This window comes from Fusarium oxysporum, chromosome 8 (genome assembly GCF_000149955.1).
Source record: "Fusarium oxysporum f. sp. lycopersici 4287 chromosome 8, whole genome shotgun sequence".
Lineage (NCBI taxonomy): Eukaryota > Fungi > Ascomycota > Sordariomycetes > Hypocreales > Nectriaceae > Fusarium > Fusarium oxysporum.
In genome coordinates, this window is record NC_030993.1 from 3,941,259 (window position 1) to 3,960,016 (window position 18,758).

Consider the following 18,758-nt stretch of genomic DNA (forward strand, 5'->3'; position numbering starts at 1 on the left):
CATGTCGCTGCGCTACGGCGTGGCTGACATTAGTACCTGCGATGGGGTCTCCCCTGTGACATGCTGACGAAGGCTGGTACCACTGCGGGTTCCCAAGCCGTCCTACTTCTAGCCTAAGGCCCGCTCTCAACAATGCCAATACCCGTTTAATTACCCTCAGAGCGTGCAGAGAGCAACCCTTCTCCCATCTGATCCTCGAGACTTGACTGAACTGGTTTTAGTCTTGTCCGTAATGGAGTCGAATGCTTATCTACCGCATAGCTCGCTTGGACCGCGGGCTCTAGGTATTGTCACGCCCTTTCTCATTATTGGCATTCTTGTCTTCACAGTGAGGATCTACACTCGCGTAACCCCGGTATACAAATTGGATGCCTCAGACTACACTATCTCGGTCGCTGTTGTAGGTATAAGACAATCTAGATAAAGAGGCAAGACTGACTTAAGTGTAGATTATCGAAGTAATCGTCTACTCGCTCTTCATAGCAAGTGTAACTTCTGGGCTGGGCCGTTACAGCTATGATGTGTCTCCGGAGCAAGGCGTTAAGACTCTTCGATATGTTTATGTGGTTATCTTACTGTCAACGTTTGTGCCCGCCCTCGTCAGGATCTCGGTCGGATTTCTACTGTTAAAGTTCGTGTTGTCCAAGGCCTGGCGCGCAATAATCTGGTGCACCATTGGTATCCAAGCTGCGTGCGCTATCAGCACTGAAATCTTTCAGCTCATCCAGTGTCGACCAATCAATGCCCACTGGGAACAGGTTCCTGATGCACGGTGCTTGAGTGCACGACAGATCTGGATATGTGGCTACACGACTATAGGTAAGCTATCAACCACGACATTGGCCCTCGTTGCATGATTCTGACTCGTCTTGCAAGGTGTTGCTTTATTTGGCGACTTGGCTTTAGCAGTCATGCCAATGTTCTTAATCTGGAAGCTCAACCGATCGACTCTTGAACGTTGTCTTATTAGCGTCTTGATGGCACTTGGCCTGGTTGCCACTGTGACCGTCATCATGAGGCTCGTTGAGATGCGCACATTGGACTTTGCTTCTCCGGAAAGGTTCAGGACTCTGATACCGGTATACTTTTGGCTTCGAATGGAAGAGGCCATTTTGATAATAGCTTCTTCGGCGCCGATGCTCAAGTCCCCAATCGAGCACGTCCTCCATAAATTCGGCCTGCCTGTGTTCCAGCCCAGAGTTAGGAAACTGACCTCGTTTCACTCCAGTAACCCGGTTTCGGATACAACACCACGCTTGCACCATCAACGGTCGCAGCAGGAGCTGGTAGGATACAAGCAACCTATCTTTATGCATGAGCCCCGGCTCGAAGGCGCAGAAGACCCTCCATCAATATCGAACGATATACGGCCTCTTAGCGATATTCCTCAAGCACTGACGCGCTGATTATCTCATAGTGAATGGCAGCAAAGGGCTTCGAAGCCTGATCTGATAGCTCGGGATGAGACATGGCTTAAAAATGAAATGATTTTGGAACCAATCTATGGATTGCGTTGAAGATGCGAAAGAGAAGAATTTCAGGAGCTCCTATCCTGCCCAACTGAATCCCAGATCCTGACGACAGCCTCCTGAATAAGCCAGATTGTATGAAAACGCGATTATGTCATGCAGATTCTCTGAGCAGTTTCGTGGAATGACAGATTCTGACGAGACAGACGCAGTAAGGTCTGAGATATAAGGTTGGAGTCTATTTTTTCCTGCTCTTGACCCCTCTTATGCATCCACCTAGGCTACATTGATATTAAGTCTTGTCTTGCCCACACAATACCATTATCAGGCCACCATTACTATCTACCTTAACGCCCGATTATCATTCTCTCCAACTTTAGAGGTCTAGATGCACTTTATATAATAATAGATTACCTAGGTTAGAGCCACCTTATGATTTAAAATATAGGGAATTTCGCATTTAGTTGAGATTTAAGATGCATAGTTTTATTGGTCTTCATAACTAAAATATCTTATGCTATCGACTGACGTCTATATAGAGGTTGTAGAGGGTAAGTCTAATAAAAGCAGTAGTGGCCTTACTATTGGTAGTACTACTAATACTGTAATTCTTCTTATTGTAATTATTTATATCATTATATGTCTTAATTCTCAAAGTCTTATATTAGACCTAGAAGGGTTATAGACTTTTATACCTATTTATATTAGAGATCTATATCTTATATAAAGCCTTAAAAAAGAGAGCACCTTAATGTGCACTTCTCTGCTATCTATATATAATATCCTAAGACAGTTATAAATATAATTCTTATAGTATTTTTTAATAGTCTATTTATTATAAATTGCATATTTTATATAGATTTAATTAATAAACTTTTAAATTTATTTTTCTTATTTATAGCTTTTATTAAAGTACTTGCCTTACTTTAATTATATATATTACTTTTTTAGTTTAATACTCTTTAAGAAAAGTAATAATTTAACTTTAACTTTATTTAATTATATTTACTACAGATTAGAGATTATATATAAAACTAATAAAAGTAAGTAACTAAAATAAATATTTATTTTTAAAAAAAAAATATTTAAAAGATTAAAATTTATAATAATATTAATATTTTAATATATTATTTTAATTATAAATAGAGTTAGATATTTAATATATTATTTTATTATATATAAAATTAGATATATCTCTTATAAGAAATAAATAGAACTAGTAATAATAGAGCTATAGAATAGCAATAAAGCTGGTATTAACCTTAAGGTAGCATACTTAAATATATACTATTAGCGGCATTCCTAGCACATTGTTTAGTAAACCTAGGGTTCATTTCCTCCTTTAACCAGAAGTAATACTTTTTAAAAAAAATAGCTATTCTTTAAGATATTTTTATCTAGTTATAAACCATAGTTTTAGTGAGATTTATGCTATGTAATAGAATATTTACTCGGCACTGTGTTGTAAGGCCTCGCCCCTGTAGGGATCTTATCCTTAAAACGGGTTAGGTGATTAGTCAACGCCTTGCAGTCTGCGGCAATTACAACCATTACCCTAATCTTCTTCGTTTCGAGTGCTTGCCTTTCGTTCGGCTTTAGCAACCACAACTCACCCCATGCGTATAACCCAAATAGCAATGTCGTATTCAATTTTCGTCAATCGCATCCAGTTCATATCTTAGGGTTCGTTTTAAATGCCGGCCTTTTGCGGGGTTAATGACTGGGTAGCCACGACCATCTCTAGCTAATATTTCAAGCCGCGTCCCAGCAACCTAAAATGCCCAAATACGAATTTCATGTGTCAACTGGCGCACCAACACAGGCCAACAAGGCCATACGGAGCCATGCCATAAAGACAGCCCTGCAGTTGCGTTCGAAAAGAGTAACTGGAGAGGATTTGCCAGATAGCTCAGCAGCATCAGCACAGACAGCACAACGAGAAAAGGAACTAAAAGGCCAGTTCAGAATCAAGACGGCCTCTATGAAGAACCCCGGTCGCAGACCAGGAGCAACGCACCAAGCGGTGATACGGCACGATAATGGAAGCATGTCTGTCTCCGTGAATATGAACCAAAACTGTTTTAGCAGCAACTACTCAAGTCGAGTCCAAAGGTTCTCAGTTAACATTCTCGACCCTTTTGGAACAATCCCAATACCGTCGAATCCGCAAATTGACACGCTTCTCAAGCATTGTATGTATTACTCGTTTCTGCTACGCATTGCATGAGCTCACCACCCCTAGTCATGGTGCTTTTCGACTACTTGACTACAACAGTTCCCAGCAACAACACGTGGCTGGGTCTTGCGATAAATGACCCGCTTCTCATGCGTGTGACTCTCTGTACGACGGCAGCTTTCGGAGCTACGGTCACACCGTTATTCAGTCCTGAACTGCGAAAGGAAGGATTGAAACTAAAGTGCGACGCCATCAAGGACCTAAATTCTCTCCTCCAAAATGGCCAAGTCCCAGAGAATGTACTTGCTGCCATTGCACATCTAGGACATAGTGAAGTGAGTGATCGAGTGCCTTGAGGTCTGAATTCTTCCGGGCGATTCTGATACCAGTCGTTGACGTTGGTGTTCCAGAATTTAGAGGGTTCCTCCCAAGAAGCAGATATCCACATGAGGGGACTTCAAGCGCTACTTGATATCAGAGGAGGGATCAAGTCTATTAATACTTATCAAGTGGGACGATTCATAAACTGGTAAGCGCGAAGCATCCTGTGCTACGCGACTTGGAGAGAAATTTGATCTAAAACTCTTTAGGGTGGACTTGGAATTAGCTACGACTCGAGGGCGAAGACCTCTTTATCCCCTGCACTACGGCTTGGATAGAGTCAAACTTCCACACGATATCGTAGCGGCCTGCGAATTTCCGACTCTTTCTCGTTTACAAAGTCTTGGGCCAGGACACAAAACCGTTATGACCGTTATTCAACTGGTTCGACAAAGAGTAATGGCGGTAGAATGTGGCATGGATCCCACACAGCGAGATGTTCGTGCGCTGTCATTTTCCGCAGCCTTTCTCGCTCTCGAACAAGTTGATGATATTCCAATTACTCTGGAAGGACAACGTGTCCACACCATCCTGTTAGCTGTGCATCTCTTTTTGTGTGCGGCCATGAAACAAGACTTTCGATGGAGCGGATCCCTCCCATGGATGATGGCACAACGCCTGCGTGAGTCACTCGAGACCGAGCCAGTGTATTCTGAAGTTTGGGTGCCACATCTTCCTGAGTTGCTCTGGGTACTCTTTGTTGGCGCCGTGGTAACTGAGAAACATCCACAAGGCCACGGGACATGGTTCGCTACGCAATTACAGGTTGTTTGCCAGCTCCTTCGATGTAGCACGAGGCTGGATTTCGAGGATCATCTGCACTCTCTGGTATGGGATAATAGGTTTGGGATTGAGTTTTTAAATAATTGGTTCGCGCCTACTCTTGGTGGCTATTATCGTCTGTCATAAGACTACTATTAGCTGCCTCCTGCGGCGAACAAGATGGAGATTTAGGATGCTTGGTTGCTTCGGATCGCGTGGTGAGACATATGACACGGGTTGATTAAAATATTCATTTATCACCAAGGGCGAGCAGGGCGGTGATGGACCTTCAAAAGCCGGAACGGCCAGTCAAGACGAACGCAATGCAATAAGTCTGTAACTTATTTAGAAACTCCTGGGGCTAGGCACAACTATTTGTTCTTATTCATGCCAAATAGGATATCGATCCCAGACCTTAGTAAGGTATCCTTACTACGCCTCATCAGAGATCTTCACGATAACCTTCCCTCTCGCTCGTCCAGACTCCACCTTGTCCCAAGCCTCAGCAAACTCGCTGAACCCAACCACGCTATCAATACTTGGCTTCAGCTTGCCAGCCTCTAATAACCCCGTAATGACGTCTAGGTCCTTGCCGAGTGGCGTGATGACAAAGAACAGGCTGCGGACCTCTTTTTTGACATCTTGCGGGCGACTGTCCTCTGGTACACCGCAGACACTAATAAGGCTTCCCCCATCCCGAACTGCATACCAGGCTTGGGAGAGTGATGGGCCCCCAATGCAGTCAAAGACAAGGTCAAACTCTCGACTGCCGGCATCCTTAGCTACCCAGTCACCGCTGCTTTCTTTTGTATAATCTATTATTTCCGTCGCACCAAGTTCTCGGACAAAGTCGAAATTCTTTGGCCCGACAACAGCTACGACAGCAGCTGCTCTGGCCTCTCGAGCGAGCTGGACTGCCCAGCTACCGACTCCACCAGCCCCGGCGGTGATTAACACGCGAATCTTGGAATTTTTGTCCTGCGCTGCTTTGTCACCTGATAGCGCCAAGGGGTCTAATCCGCCATGTGTAAAGAGCGATTGGTATGCTGTCAGCGCGCTGATAGGAGTTGCCGCTGTTTCGGCCCAGCTAAGGTTCCTGGGCCTAATCGCGAGCTCTGATACACGAGCCAGAACATACTCGGCTGCGGCGCCAGGACGTGTGGCCTCGATCCGAGCGTAGACTTCGTCACCAGTCTTGAAGTCGCTGCTTGCAGGAGCAGAGACGACTGTTCCCGCGACATCCTGTCCTGGGACGGGAATCTTATCTTTTGGTATAAAGTCAGGGAACCAGACAGCCCAGTCGAGCTCGCCCTTGACAGGAGAAGTGGCGTGGACCTTGACCAGAACATCCTCAGGATGTGAAGGCACGGGGACAGGTTGTTCGGATAGGGTGAGCTTATGGGAGTGTTTGTCAGGCTGGAGAACTGCCTTCATTGTTGCCGGGAGGTTGAGTGAAGCCATCGTACGGGTAGTAAAGCTTGAGATAGCGGGTCTTAAGACTGACTGGGATGGGCTTTTCGCAAGATTATGAGGAAGGATGAAACTGGATGATAAACCCCTATGTGAAAGAGCATAGGTTCTCGAGATGATTCTTGACATGTGAAGCCGACTGCAGCTTTGACTTTTTTATTTTATTTTACGTTTCTACCTGGGTTGCTCAGTGTATTTATACATTAATCGACGCCTATTCTTTCCAGACATAATGCCCTTCGCCAAGCGTCTTTACTAACCTTGATTACAATAACCTGGTACTTTTTCAAAACTGACATGGCATCAAAGCACGGTGTTTTTAGCACTATTTTCCTATTATGGCAGGTGGGTCGGATCAGCTTAGTTTCAGGGCCAGCCCCTCTCACGGCATCATAGCAAAGTCATCCCAATAAACTGGTCAATCAGCTTCTAAAATCGACAAGCCTCCGTGATTGAAAGCTTAGTAAAAGCGAAGTAATCAAGCCGATGACTGTAATGCTGACGTGTCTCATTACTTTTCAGATTGCAGACTCTGAGAGGTCATGAGCCGAGGGACCCGGAATGTCAGCCTACCTCTATTTCAGTCTTGGACCTCCGCTCACCTGCCTCTCATCAGCTTGTGATCCTGCATTAAGTAACGCTATGTGACCTGGTTGAAAGTTGTGATTGCTTCTGTGACCCAACACCTTCCCCTCACGTTAAGCCGCCTTGAGCATCTCGACACTGTGTGAGGAAAACCAACCTCCCGTAATGCTTGCTATTGGCACTGAGAAAAATTGGTCTACGGATACAGGTGGAGGTGAAAAGATAATAGGATGTTGAATAATTATGGGGTTAAATCCTTTCCTCGTGATTATAAAAGTAACAGTTCTTCTCTTATAAGAACCAACATATTCCACACAATAGGACCAGAATCACCCTCAACGCAGAACCATTATCATGGCTTTCCCCAACGTCGACTTCAATCTTCGGTGGCAGGATCAAAACGTGGTCAAAAAAGGCGGCCAGTGGACGGTTGACGGGTAAGTGTTATACCTATGTGCTAACGAAATCATAGAGGATGTCACGCATTTTGCGAAACACTTACAAGCAACATGCTGATACCTTGTGCAGACGACCTACTGTGAGTGTTGCAGTATCTCATGTACACCAGCCACCCAACTTGCCCAATAACACGTGGCTGGGGCTGCTTGTAACAGCGCCTCCAAATGCCGGTGAGTATATTTTATCTGTGCCTTCATGCATTCTACCATCGCGGGAACTTGCTTGAACTCAGAGATTTACCTTGAAGCTTGTGTAAAGCAATACTGACACGGGGTTAGCTACACCCCCTCACACTCATGCTGGAGCCGCCATCGTTGCAACAGTGATACGAGGTCATGTTCTCAACCAAATGGTGCATACCCAAGTTGATCAGGCAACGGGTGAGACACACACGCATGATAGTGGTGCCAAGGTGTACGGGCCAGGTGAGAGCTGGTATGAGGCTCCAGGCTGCCACCACGTTCGTTCTGAGAATGTCGGTAACGATGAGGCTCTCTTCATCGCGAACCTGGTCGTTAGTACCGACGTTTTCAAAGGGTTAGACGTGAAAGCTCGGAGCGAGGAAGAGGACTTTGCAAAGATTGGCCGTGTCTTTATTATTGACAAGGATGTCGACGAGTAGAACTTTATAACGACTAGAGCCAAGAGTTGGAAAGTTTAAAAAGGATATGAACTATCCTTTCAATTATTACAGGGCTCCCACTAGCTTAGTTCAGGGATATCTGCCCAAGTACAATGCATCAATGAAGTGGGCATTATTCACTGCTAAATGATCCTATGGTTCTTCTCCTCATAAGATTGTGAGTTACAAATGGCACTTCATCCCTTCATGTAACTGATTATGGACATGTGAAAGAAATAGTACATTCATGTATAGATGCTGTCCTCAATTGTTAAATACTTTATCGTTAACCGCCACCACAAGAGCGGTATAGTCTGAGTTATCAACATAATCGATGTAGACAACATTAGGAAACGAAGTATTGTTAACCACGGGGAGTAGACGCGTCACCAGTTCCTTGTTGCAGGTATATGCCAATACTCGAATTGGTTTCAGGAATGCGACCACCTTGGTAGCAAAGTCCACAAGGTTGCCGTTCCAGGATGGGGCTTGCTGTGTCAGCGTCCAGGACAGTAGAAAGAGTTGTTTGTCTTTAGTAGGCATGTGTCCTTTCATTTTGTTGATCTGATCGCTGACCATGACTACTGCGTCGTCCGTGTTAGAGTATTGATTGTAAACGTTGAGCTGTGAAGGCTTGTAGAACCCCTTGTTCTTAAAGTCTCTCATATCAAGACCTTCATTTTCCACGACGCAGACGACCGCTCCACGCCCGTTGCCGATAAAATCCTGAAGTGGAATAAGGCTTAGGTCTTGCGCCTTCTTCTCGTCTTGTACCACATATCGGTTCTCAAGTTTCAGCAACTCGCCCAGAAGTCTGCGCCACTCATTATCATTGAATGTCCTCCAATCACCTCCGACATCGGTCTGGAGGGTGTGTGAGAAATTAAGAATTACCAGCTCTGGGTATTGCGACAGGAACGAATTAACACCAGAGATGATGCTGGCCAGTGACTCCCCGCGGGCTCCAATCTTGCCCGTGTAGTGACCCGTCCAGAAACCACCGCCAGAGATTTGAGGACGAATATCGAAGTAACGAGCGCCGTACGCAAGCTGTCCGTGAACCGGAGTGGCCTGGCAAAGCACGTAGTCGTCGATCAGCCCGCTTGGTATGTCACTGTGGGATACAAAAGACATGCCCGAGTCATGGCTGCCAAGCATGCAAATTTGTGATAGCGGTCGAGGCCCCAAAGTGGCAAGATTTTGGTGCATCCAGCCGACAGGGGGATTGGTCGTGTGAAAACTGCCTTGCTTTCCCGAAAGTATGAAGTTTACAATGCCATCATGTCGCCACCCTAGCTGTATCGATGAACCCCTTGGGTTGTTAACTGCTTCTAACGATACAAGCTCCACCCAGATTTTCGATGGAGCATCGGAGACATGGATGCGAAACGAGCAGTCTGTTCCTTCTAAAGTATATGCAGTGATACCTCTGGTGTCTGAGCGCTCTACGAACAGTCCTTGCTTGAACTCAACGTAATTGCTTGACACAGTGCCTGTGCTACGGTTAGTCGTCCCTTGTATGTTTGTTCAACTTGGGCATCTACCTGGGTCAATCCATTGTGGCAGGTTCCAAGAGCTCATCTGATAGTTGCTCTGATTTGTTCGAATCCATTTGTATGGTGTGCCGTTGACGAGCGCAAGTGTTCCGCCTTCACCCATCTTGGTGACGATCGATCGTTATAGAGGGTCCTGAGCTTGTCTGTTTTGTTTTATGAAGCAGTGGAGGTCAGCCAGATGGATGCATCTCACAATCGAAGAGCAAACGATGGGATTATATACTTCTTCTTAGTGGGTGCTCGTTGCATGCCTCGCTATTGGCAAGACCGGTCGTCGAAGCATCACGCGCGCACATTATGCATTAGTTCAGCCACAGGGTTGCATTTTGGATCGCAGACTCTTCAGTATCTTCAACCATTCCCTTTCGCAGAAGTCAAGAACTCATGCTTGGATCGGGCCGCATGGTGTCGCTGCATTAAATGGCCGATCATATTGGTTGATCACTTTTCCAACTTGTGCTTGGGAATATATAGGAGGTACAGGACACATCAAATAAGCTGGAGTCCTTATCTGTAAACAGCTTGTACTTCCTGTATATCCCAACGGATAGAGTGTGCTTTTTAGTTTCCATGCAGCTGGACTGATCATGAGACGGTATCATGAGATAAAGGAATTTGGCTCAGGTGGCCTGACTAACCGCTTGGGGTAACTGGGCAAGGCATTGTGTGGAAAAAGTATCACATGTGATTCTGCGAGTAATTGTAAACTCAGCGAAAGGCATCGCATCTTCCGTTCCGTAATATGGCAAAAATCTAACCTGTATTCTCTAATAAAGTAGCTGCGGCATGCACAAGTCCATGAAGACTACAAGCAATATTGTGGAAGCTCCAAGAATCAACAAGCCGCGAAATTCTTCCCTAATTATCACTTTTAAAAGTCCTAAGGGTTATCTGGCGAAGATATAGGCTCTTAATTAGTTAATATCTGCTATTACAAACCCTGCATCTAAAGTAATTATTATTATAGGGGTAATCTAGATAGTTTGGGTAGGGATATTATTATTAAACTGGTGGTATTATATAATCGAGATAGATTATATAATTCTGTAAGGGGTTTAGCCTAAATGAGCCTTAATTTAAGAAGACTTTAGTTAAATAATTAAAAGTCTTAGAGTTATACTTTTTTAAGATAGTTATAATTATAAAAATAAAATATAAATTAATAAAATAAACCTTAAAAATAAGAACTTATATATAATATAATATCCTTTAATATAAATACTAAGATTTACTCTTTTAATAGCCTTAATAACTAGGATTTTTTTAAATAATTATATATTTTAAAGATAATTACTAAAAAGACATATAAGCTAGATTAATTATTAAATCCAAGTCTTTTTATAACTTTAAATATTTAAAAATTATAAAGACTTAAAATTAAAAGTTATTAAGTAAAACTAAGTAATAAACTAATACAATTAATAAGTATATAAGTTATCTAAGTATATAAGTTAAAAATCCCTTATCTTATAATATTTTTATTTAATTTAATACTTCTTAATAATTGAATATATCTTAATTATTAAATAAAGCTAAAATCCTTTTTACCCTTTAGGCCCTTTAAAATAACCTAAAACTAAGTTTATAATAGGCTATAACTAATTATAAGATACCCTTTAAGACCTTATATTATTATTATAATAATATTTAATTATAAAATATTAAATATTAAGATTATAAAAACTAATTAATTTAAAAAAAAAAAAAATTAAACTTCTCCTTACCTTAGATTTATAAGGATTTCTTATATAATTTTATTTTATAAAAAATATAATTAATTCTCTATTAGCTAATTATAATATATTACCTATTAATAAATATTAAGCTTATAACTTTATAAAATAATAATTAAAGTTAAAAATATATTTATATTAACAATATAATTATAAAAAAGCTAAATATAAAAACCTAATTATTATTTATAATTAATTTAAGCTTATTTAAAATATAACTATAATATATAATATTTAATTAAATACTTTATAATTTATATTTTTAAAATTAAGTTCTTTTTAGCTTTTTATATTATGCTTTTAAATTATTCTTATAAAAAAGAATATTTATAAAGGTTTTAAAAAAACTAAATTTACTTTTTATTTAATTTAAAAATTATAATCTTAAAGCTTAATATATAATTATAAACCTTAATACCTTTTAGAAAGGCTATTTATTATTAATATTATAAACTTTAAAAACCCTGAAAATAATAATAAAGGCTTAATTTTAGTTTAAATACCTTAAAAAGTAAATTAAAAAGTATTATAATAGTTTTTTAAAGTTTATTATTAAAGCTTTAAAGTTAATTATTAAAGTAATAAAGGTAATTATATATAAAGTTATTTTATTAAGGGCTAAGCTTTATAATCTTTAAAATATAAATAAAATATAAAGCTAATATTATAAGGTAAAAAAAATTAAATTATATAAAAAAAGATAATAATTATATAAGAAGTATTATAAATAATTAATTAGATAAATATTAATATATAAATAATAGTTAAATTATTAAAAAGTAATAATTAAGAAAAATTAAAATAACTAAGTAGTTAATATTATAATTTATATAATAAAGGTAGTTATAATATAAAGACTTATAAGAAGGAATTTAATAAGTAAAAGTAATTCTTTTTAAATTATAACTTAAGCTTTTAAGTTATAAGTTAAAAAGGTTAAGAAAAGTAACTTACTTCTTTAAATAACTTATTTATTTATTAATTATATTATTATATAACTAAAAATAACTTATCTTATAGTATTTTAATACTTAAATAATTAGCTAAAAATACTTTTTTTATTTTTTATTTTTTTTTTAAAAAATATCATATAACTAGTATATATTATAAAGGTTAATATTACTTAAAAATATTTATATTTAATAATTTTAATTATAACTCAAGTAGTTATACTCTCCTCCGTCTCCTACTACTAAGTATAGCTCTATACCATATTATAGAAAAATAAATAAATAAGCTGCTAAGATTTTCAAACCGCTTAATTCTGCTCTCTGTCGGCACCATCACTATCGTACGGCCCTTCTTCGGACTCGGAGGCGGACTCAGAGTCCGAATCATACGCAGACATATCCCCATTCTCGCATTCATAAAGGTCCCATACATGACCGGCGTCCCTGCACTTTGCGCCGGCTCTAGAGCAAGACGAGCAAATGAGAAACTGGCCTCCGGCGGCGCAGACACAGTGATGACATTGTTGGGATCGCCCCCGCACGCCGTGTATTGTACATCTCCCACACACGTCGCAATAGCAAGTCTGGCTTGTAAATAGGGCATGGGGATGAATAGTCATGCCAACATAAGGCCGCGCATCCATGCCCAAATCTCGAGCACAGGATTCGAGGCGATTCTTGACTTGCGGGTTCTTGCACAGCGCGGCCCAGTACAGAGCATCTTGGCCCCAATTATCTCTATCATGTAGTACGTCCCACTGGTTGACAAATGGAAGAAGATGTTCTATGAGTGCCAGATGACCATTTCGTGCGGCCATGATGAATGGTGTCGCCCCATACCTATCTGTGGTGTTGAGTGCAGGAGGGGAATGGTGTGCGAGGAGCGCTTCGACAACAGATTGATGGCCAAGCAAGACGGCATAAAAGAGAGCTGTTCGACCGTCCAAGTCTTGCTGGTCCAGATCAACGTTGCCGGTACCAAGAAGCTCACGTATGACATCGGCGTGCGAGCCAATAGCCGCTAATATGGCTGACTCGCATCCCGATTTGTTGGTAGCCTTGATATTGGCACCTTTTATAAGGAGCATACGGACCACTTTGAGGGAGCCAAACTGTGCTGCGGCGAGTAGTGGAGTGCATCCATCGTTGTCTGTCATCTCCAAATCACAACCACAGTTTAGGAGATGCTCAACGATCCACTCTTGACCATGACGGGATGCTAGCAGCAGTGTCCGATCACTGGATATCTTAGGATTTGCGCCCCGTTCAAGAAGAAGACGGACCACATCGAAGTTGCTGACCTCTGCACTGCTTTGGAGAATCGTTAATCCGTCATTGCTAACAGCAGATAAGTCAGCCCCCTTCGCCAATAGAGCATCGATGATCTCTGCAGATTTGTCACACTGCGGCACCATGTGTAACGGTTGAAGGCCGCTCCTATCAGCCGAGGAGACGTTGGCTCCAGCCTCGATGAGCACCATGATTGTTTCAGGGTGATTGCCCTTCATAGCCATGTGCAATGGGGTATCGTCCCCTTCATATTGAGCATCAATATCAACTCCGCACTCTAGCAGAACCTTAACCATCTCGACGTTACCATACTCGGCAGCCACTGTGAGGGGGAACCGCCCATCTGGTGCAATATTCGGGTTGGCACCATGCTGAAGAAGCAATTTTATGAGAGTGGGCGAGCCAGATGCTGCAGCCGCATGGAACAAAGATGCGGGTATTGCTTTGCTCTTGGTCATGCCTGTATTTTTGCTGCTCTGTAGTATTGCTTCTACGGCGAGCGGCTGATTTCTTCGTACAGCTTCTGCAAGCGGCGAATAGTCTTCGACACCAAGGCAGCCTGCGTCTGCGCCATGTTCTATAAGTAACTTAATCACTCCGGCAGAACATTTAAATAGATCGTCAGGGCCCGTGGGGCCTGCCGCAAACGAACAGAAGCACACAAGGATGGTTGCTACGTAGAGACTGCCGCAAGTCGATGTGTTGATGGCGGTCAAAGCTTCATTTGCCTCGGTAAGACCGACAGAGAAGGGATGTCTGCCTGCATTGCAGGCATTAGTTACGACCTCTGGAATGTCCCTTTCAACAGCCCATAGCAAGGCTGAGCTTCCTGAGAAGGTGCGGTTATGACGGTAGAGAATAGGATTAACCACTCTATGAAGTTGATGGCAGGTATTGGCAAGCCTAGCGAGGTCTCTCTCGTTTTGTGCGCTGTTTTCCCACAGCATGTAGGAGGTGATGAGTACTATCACTTCGGGAGGTAGTGTGAGCAGTTTCATGGCGGGCTCTATCGGCATTGGTGTTGATATTGATAGTGTAGAATATTATGCCTAGTAATTGGGGCATAGAAATTTAAAGAGCCTTGATTTTCATTATAAAGGAGAGGCGCAGATAAGCTATTTAAGCTATTGGGGCAGACCCACTATAAGAGGTCTGCTTATCCAATTATACAGACTTACTGGGCAGAGCTGAAAAGTTGTCTGAGTTAGCCGGTTTGTGATTGGCTACTGTGTGCTAAGTTATAGCTATTACAGTATACTATAACATATATAATAAGCATGCAAAACATGTAAGTATATATAAAAAAATCCCTTATATATATTACTTTCTATTTTAATTAATAAATTTATAACTATATAATATGCCATAGTCTAATTAAGAGACGAAAATCATTCTTACACCTTAGGCCTAATAGGCTAGCTTAAGAGCCATACCCACCAATCCAATAATGCTTCTGTTACTGCAGATTGTAATTAATCTGCAAGACTCTTCGAATTCTTTTTTTAATTACTTGGTATAAAAGTATATATATTACATCCGACTTAGTAACTGGCACGGACTATATTTGTCCAATACTGGCCGATAGATGGGAAGGGCACTTAAAGAAACAAGTGATGGCGCATATTAAGAGAAATATATATATATATGGACAATAACTAGAAAGGGGCTTGGGCTGAGGGGTCTTGCTGGTATATGACGTAGGTGCGTCAGCCACCTCCAACAGCATGTCAATCCCCCTATAAGGATGCTCTTATTTTATTGCAAAATATTTTCCCCTATCTTGTCTTTTTATCCTCTTAAGAGCTTGGATTTAATTTCACTTAGAAATATCTTAGGGTTGTCTTATAGTTTTGTTTTAGAGCATTTAAATAAATCTGCAAATGGTGTTTATCCAAGTTCGGTTTGTATTCTAGTTTCAGTAAATGAGGGGGTTAAAACCGTTATATGATGTGGCGTAATTGATTGGATAGTTGTTCTTGGATAAGCAGCCACATCACGAGTTGCGCTTTCAGCTCTTATCGTAATCAGGTCTTCAAAGCCTGATATTTGCAAACCCAGCTTCTTCTAATCAACTCTCTTTTCGTACGAAAGCTTTTTCTCTACAATTACAGTATGAGTTCAAACCTTGACCTGGTCGCCAAAGGCATGGGTATCACGGCTAGAGGGATTGATCTCATAACCGTTCTCACTCAGGTTTCCAAACCGTGCTGAAGGTTATTCTCTGATTCTAAAGGAAGTTGGGTACTGGCTTGAGAAAGAAGGGCTTGATGAGATGGAGCTCACAAAATTTCTCAAGTCGACGACAGCACTTGTTCGCCCCAATGAACAAAGAGAAGTTGGCGGTTTCTTTGATGCAGTCAGCGATCGAAAACCTAGGCCATCAGTCGTACCACTATGGGCACAGCCTTCAGGGTGCTCTTGAGCGACTTATTGCTGGAGATCCTTTCCAACGATGGCTCACCTCGACTATTTTTTGTCTTTTCCGCTACCATGATGAGCGATTCATCAAGATGACAGTATCGTCACTCATCATCCTCGCCTCGCGACCTGGACAAAAGCTTCTGACCGAGTATGAACTGGCCTACCATCCCGAAATGCTCCAGCTTGAAGAGATAGTCTCAAAGGTAATCGATAGCAACTGGCTTCATATCGCCAACTCGGGAATTATTGGATCTGATACGGAATGCCCGCCTCTGCCCACAGAGCTGAAGTGGGCCTGCAAACGTGGGCATAATATCGCAAGCTACAAGCTGGCAGTTGTTCTAAGTAAACTCTGCAACCCACCAAGAGAAATAATTCTCGACAGTGAACTTCTACTCACAAACCTTACGCTGTGGCTCACCTGGCATTTTAGCGGTCAGCTGCGTGTTGTGATTAGTGGCAGCGTTGTTTATGACAGAACACTCGGCCAGGCAGACAGCACCGTGGAACTCCGTGTCAAGAGATTCTGTTCCATGGATGAGGCTGGGCAAGGTTGCTGTCCAATCGAACACAGCCAAACCAATAGCTTCGAAATGATGGAGAACGTAGCGGGCGATCTAAGATCGCTCTTTACAGGCGAATACGACAATATTCAGACACTTAGGTCGGAGCCTCGGGTCAGAACAAAACTTTATGAGAGCCCATTTAGATATCCACAAGGATTTCGAAAAAGAATGGAAATTCAGTCACTTCGAACCGGTCAGGAGTTACTAAGATGGTTTTGCTCGCTGCCTATCAAGAAAGAATCCATGGGTTCAAGACTTAGCTTTAAGGTCCTACTAGCACCGGATGATCCCGGAGACAGGCCGATCGAGCGAGTGGCAGATTTGCTGGGAAGAACACCACAACTACTTGTCAACACGTGTGGCGAGCTTGGGAGAAACTTTGTGGTATTCTCTCCCTCAAGGGAGTCAGCATCCCCAGAAAGAGAAGCCTTCTCTGATATCATGGATATGGACGGCGTCTCAGAGTTATCGAGAGGACAAATTGAGCATACAGGCTTTGAAGAGAAGCCCTTGATCTTGCTTCGATATTTTCCCATTCTTCAAGATCTAATTGATCAAGCGAAACTATCATGCAAGTGCGGCAACTGCGCGAAAGATGATCCGACATTTATCTGGGACGAGCACTGCCTCAGATACACTGCTTTTATGGAGGCCATGCTGTATTTCGCCCATGGGGTAGCCGACGCCTTCGGAGCACCAGATATCTCGGAATGCAGCGCAGCCACAGCAGGCGACTCTGGCGCAATGGAAATCCTTCTTGACGCCATCGATGACTGTGTCTTTGACCCAAGCAACCTCGAGGGTAACTTACAGTGGCACACTGTTCTTTCTACAGTTTGCCAGAACTTTCTTGGCTGTCCGCCTCTAGACAAGTTGACCGACGCAACCTACAATGATTCCCCCACTGATATTCCCCATCCTTTCATGCAGTATCTGGGGACTACCATAATCGCTGTACAGCACGGCGATATTGCTGTCGTCGCACCATGGATTGATCTCACAAAAAGGTTCAGCTTGCGCAGATGCTTTCGATTGGAAGTCGTCCAAGGCCGCCTCGGAATCCCTATTCAAACAACCGAAAATGTGCGATTTCAGGCAATCTCACGAGACACCTCAGTTATTGAAACGAAACATACCGAAGATGTCAGTGATTATGAGAAGCTATTCAAGATGCCTGTACGGGATGGAGGTTCGGAGATCCAGCTTACAGCAGACAAGTGCAACGTACGCCATGATTTCATGCTCATGTCTGTAGCTAGTACAAGATACAAGCTCTTGATGAGAGTATCCTCTGAATCCCACTCTCGCATGATTGATCCAAGCCGGTCAATTCTCAAACTAGCTCGTGGTATACACTACCTGAGTTGTAACCACTCCCCTAACAGAGCCGGCACAATACCTCGTGGTTTTTCTGTTGAGCTTTATCGATTTGATGAGGCCTTGGGAAGATGGGGTGTACCGGTACTGAAGTTAGCGGAGGGAGTTGTGCCATCGGAGAGCACGAGGACGACTAGGTCCAAGGCAAAGAAAGTTTCCAGCAAAGTGGAGAAGCCCATCCGCGTTACATACGTGCTAGACTCATCTCTCAAGTTCAACATTGCTCTTGCCTTTAGTGGCGACAATCCCACATTTCTATGCAGTGGTAGCATCTGTTTGAATTGTGCGCTAAAGCAGACGGTAGAACTATCAGCGGATGAATGGGAAAAGTCCCATGGGAGATTTCTCATCAACTGTTTCGAATCTAAACCAGAGAATGGATTTAAAACCCGACTTTTAGGACACAGCAAACGCTAATAAGCGCAGTTAAAAATATTCTTTTCACTTAGAGTTATTTCATATTAGCAGCCCCTTCGAGTACTTATTATATCTATTTATCTATTCAAGTATATAAATAATTGATTTAGGCAGTTATAGTCAATCGCGATATATAGCATTACAAAGCTGCTCAAGGACAAATTGCCTGACTGAGACATCTATAGTCTTTGGGAACCGGAAGGATCGTTTGATTCCATTGATCTTGCTTGAACCAACTCGTATTCACATCCCGAAGAATATGCGCACTTTTCTGTGCTAGATATAAGGCCCTTGATGTTGAAAGGCCGGTGGCTGAGGACGACTCCGTACCATTGAAGTAAGAACTGATCCTGGTCTGGGGATCTACGTCTTTCCCTCATGTTTTTGCCTGTCATTTCTGGCATTGTCCTTCTTTTCGACAGTTTGTCACAGTGAGATGGCGTCATTTTAGTCTCACAAAGTAGGAATAAGCACAGACAGAGAGCGGGAGCCAGTCTCGAGAGACGAAAAGCGCTTGGGATATG

General features: G+C 42.3%; 7 protein-coding genes across 8 annotated transcripts; 4 read left to right on the forward strand and 3 right to left on the reverse strand.

Annotated features, from left to right (window-relative positions):
* Nucleotides 1–154: 154 nt before the first annotated feature.
* Nucleotides 155–1,921, forward strand: FOXG_22147 (uncharacterized protein). The gene is made up of 3 exons (XM_018402545.1): nt 155–400; nt 450–819; nt 877–1,921. Exons 1-3 carry the CDS (start codon nt 233–235, stop codon nt 1,404–1,406), a joined length of 1,068 nt encoding a protein of 355 aa, XP_018256269.1. The 5' UTR covers nt 155–232; the 3' UTR covers nt 1,407–1,921.
* A 1,266-nt stretch (nt 1,922–3,187) lies between these two features.
* Nucleotides 3,188–5,244, forward strand: FOXG_22148 (uncharacterized protein). The gene is made up of 4 exons (XM_018402546.1): nt 3,188–3,661; nt 3,745–3,980; nt 4,056–4,174; nt 4,236–5,244. Exons 1-4 carry the CDS (start codon nt 3,247–3,249, stop codon nt 4,933–4,935), a joined length of 1,470 nt encoding a protein of 489 aa, XP_018256270.1. The 5' UTR covers nt 3,188–3,246; the 3' UTR covers nt 4,936–5,244.
* Nucleotides 5,221–6,249, reverse strand: FOXG_15843 (uncharacterized protein; the record flags this gene model as incomplete). Its single annotated transcript, XM_018395957.1, has 1 exon — nt 5,221–6,249. One exon carries the CDS (start codon nt 6,247–6,249, stop codon nt 5,221–5,223), a length of 1,029 nt encoding a protein of 342 aa, XP_018256271.1.
* A 901-nt stretch (nt 6,250–7,150) lies between these two features.
* FOXG_15844 (uncharacterized protein) lies at nt 7,151–8,075 on the forward strand. Its single transcript, XM_018395958.1, has 3 exons — nt 7,151–7,280; nt 7,372–7,472; nt 7,581–8,075. Exons 1-3 carry the CDS (start codon nt 7,198–7,200, stop codon nt 7,922–7,924), a joined length of 528 nt encoding a protein of 175 aa, XP_018256272.1. The 5' UTR covers nt 7,151–7,197; the 3' UTR covers nt 7,925–8,075.
* FOXG_15845 (uncharacterized protein) lies at nt 7,717–10,013 on the reverse strand. Of its 2 annotated transcripts, XM_018395960.1 has the most exons (3): nt 9,704–10,013; nt 9,469–9,623; nt 8,051–9,417 (listed from the first exon to the last, which is right to left on the reverse strand). In XM_018395960.1, exons 2-3 carry the CDS (start codon nt 9,581–9,583, stop codon nt 8,189–8,191), a joined length of 1,344 nt encoding a protein of 447 aa, XP_018256274.1. In that variant the 5' UTR covers nt 9,584–9,623; nt 9,704–10,013; the 3' UTR covers nt 8,051–8,188. The 2 variants fall into 2 exon arrangements, with proteins under 2 accessions (XP_018256273.1, XP_018256274.1); XM_018395959.1 differs by having other exon boundaries at nt 7,717–9,417; nt 9,469–10,013.
* A 2,458-nt stretch (nt 10,014–12,471) lies between these two features.
* FOXG_15846 (uncharacterized protein) lies at nt 12,472–14,451 on the reverse strand (the record flags this gene model as incomplete). The annotated part of the gene is made up of 1 exon (XM_018395961.1): nt 12,472–14,451. The coding sequence occupies one exon, from the start codon at nt 14,449–14,451 to the stop codon at nt 12,472–12,474; it is 1,980 nt and encodes a 659-aa protein (XP_018256275.1).
* Nucleotides 14,452–15,774: 1,323 nt separating this feature from the next.
* On the forward strand, nt 15,775–18,234 carry FOXG_15847 (uncharacterized protein; the record flags this gene model as incomplete). Its single annotated transcript, XM_018395962.1, has 1 exon — nt 15,775–18,234. One exon carries the CDS (start codon nt 15,775–15,777, stop codon nt 18,232–18,234), a length of 2,460 nt encoding a protein of 819 aa, XP_018256276.1.
* Nucleotides 18,235–18,758: the final 524 nt, after the last annotated feature.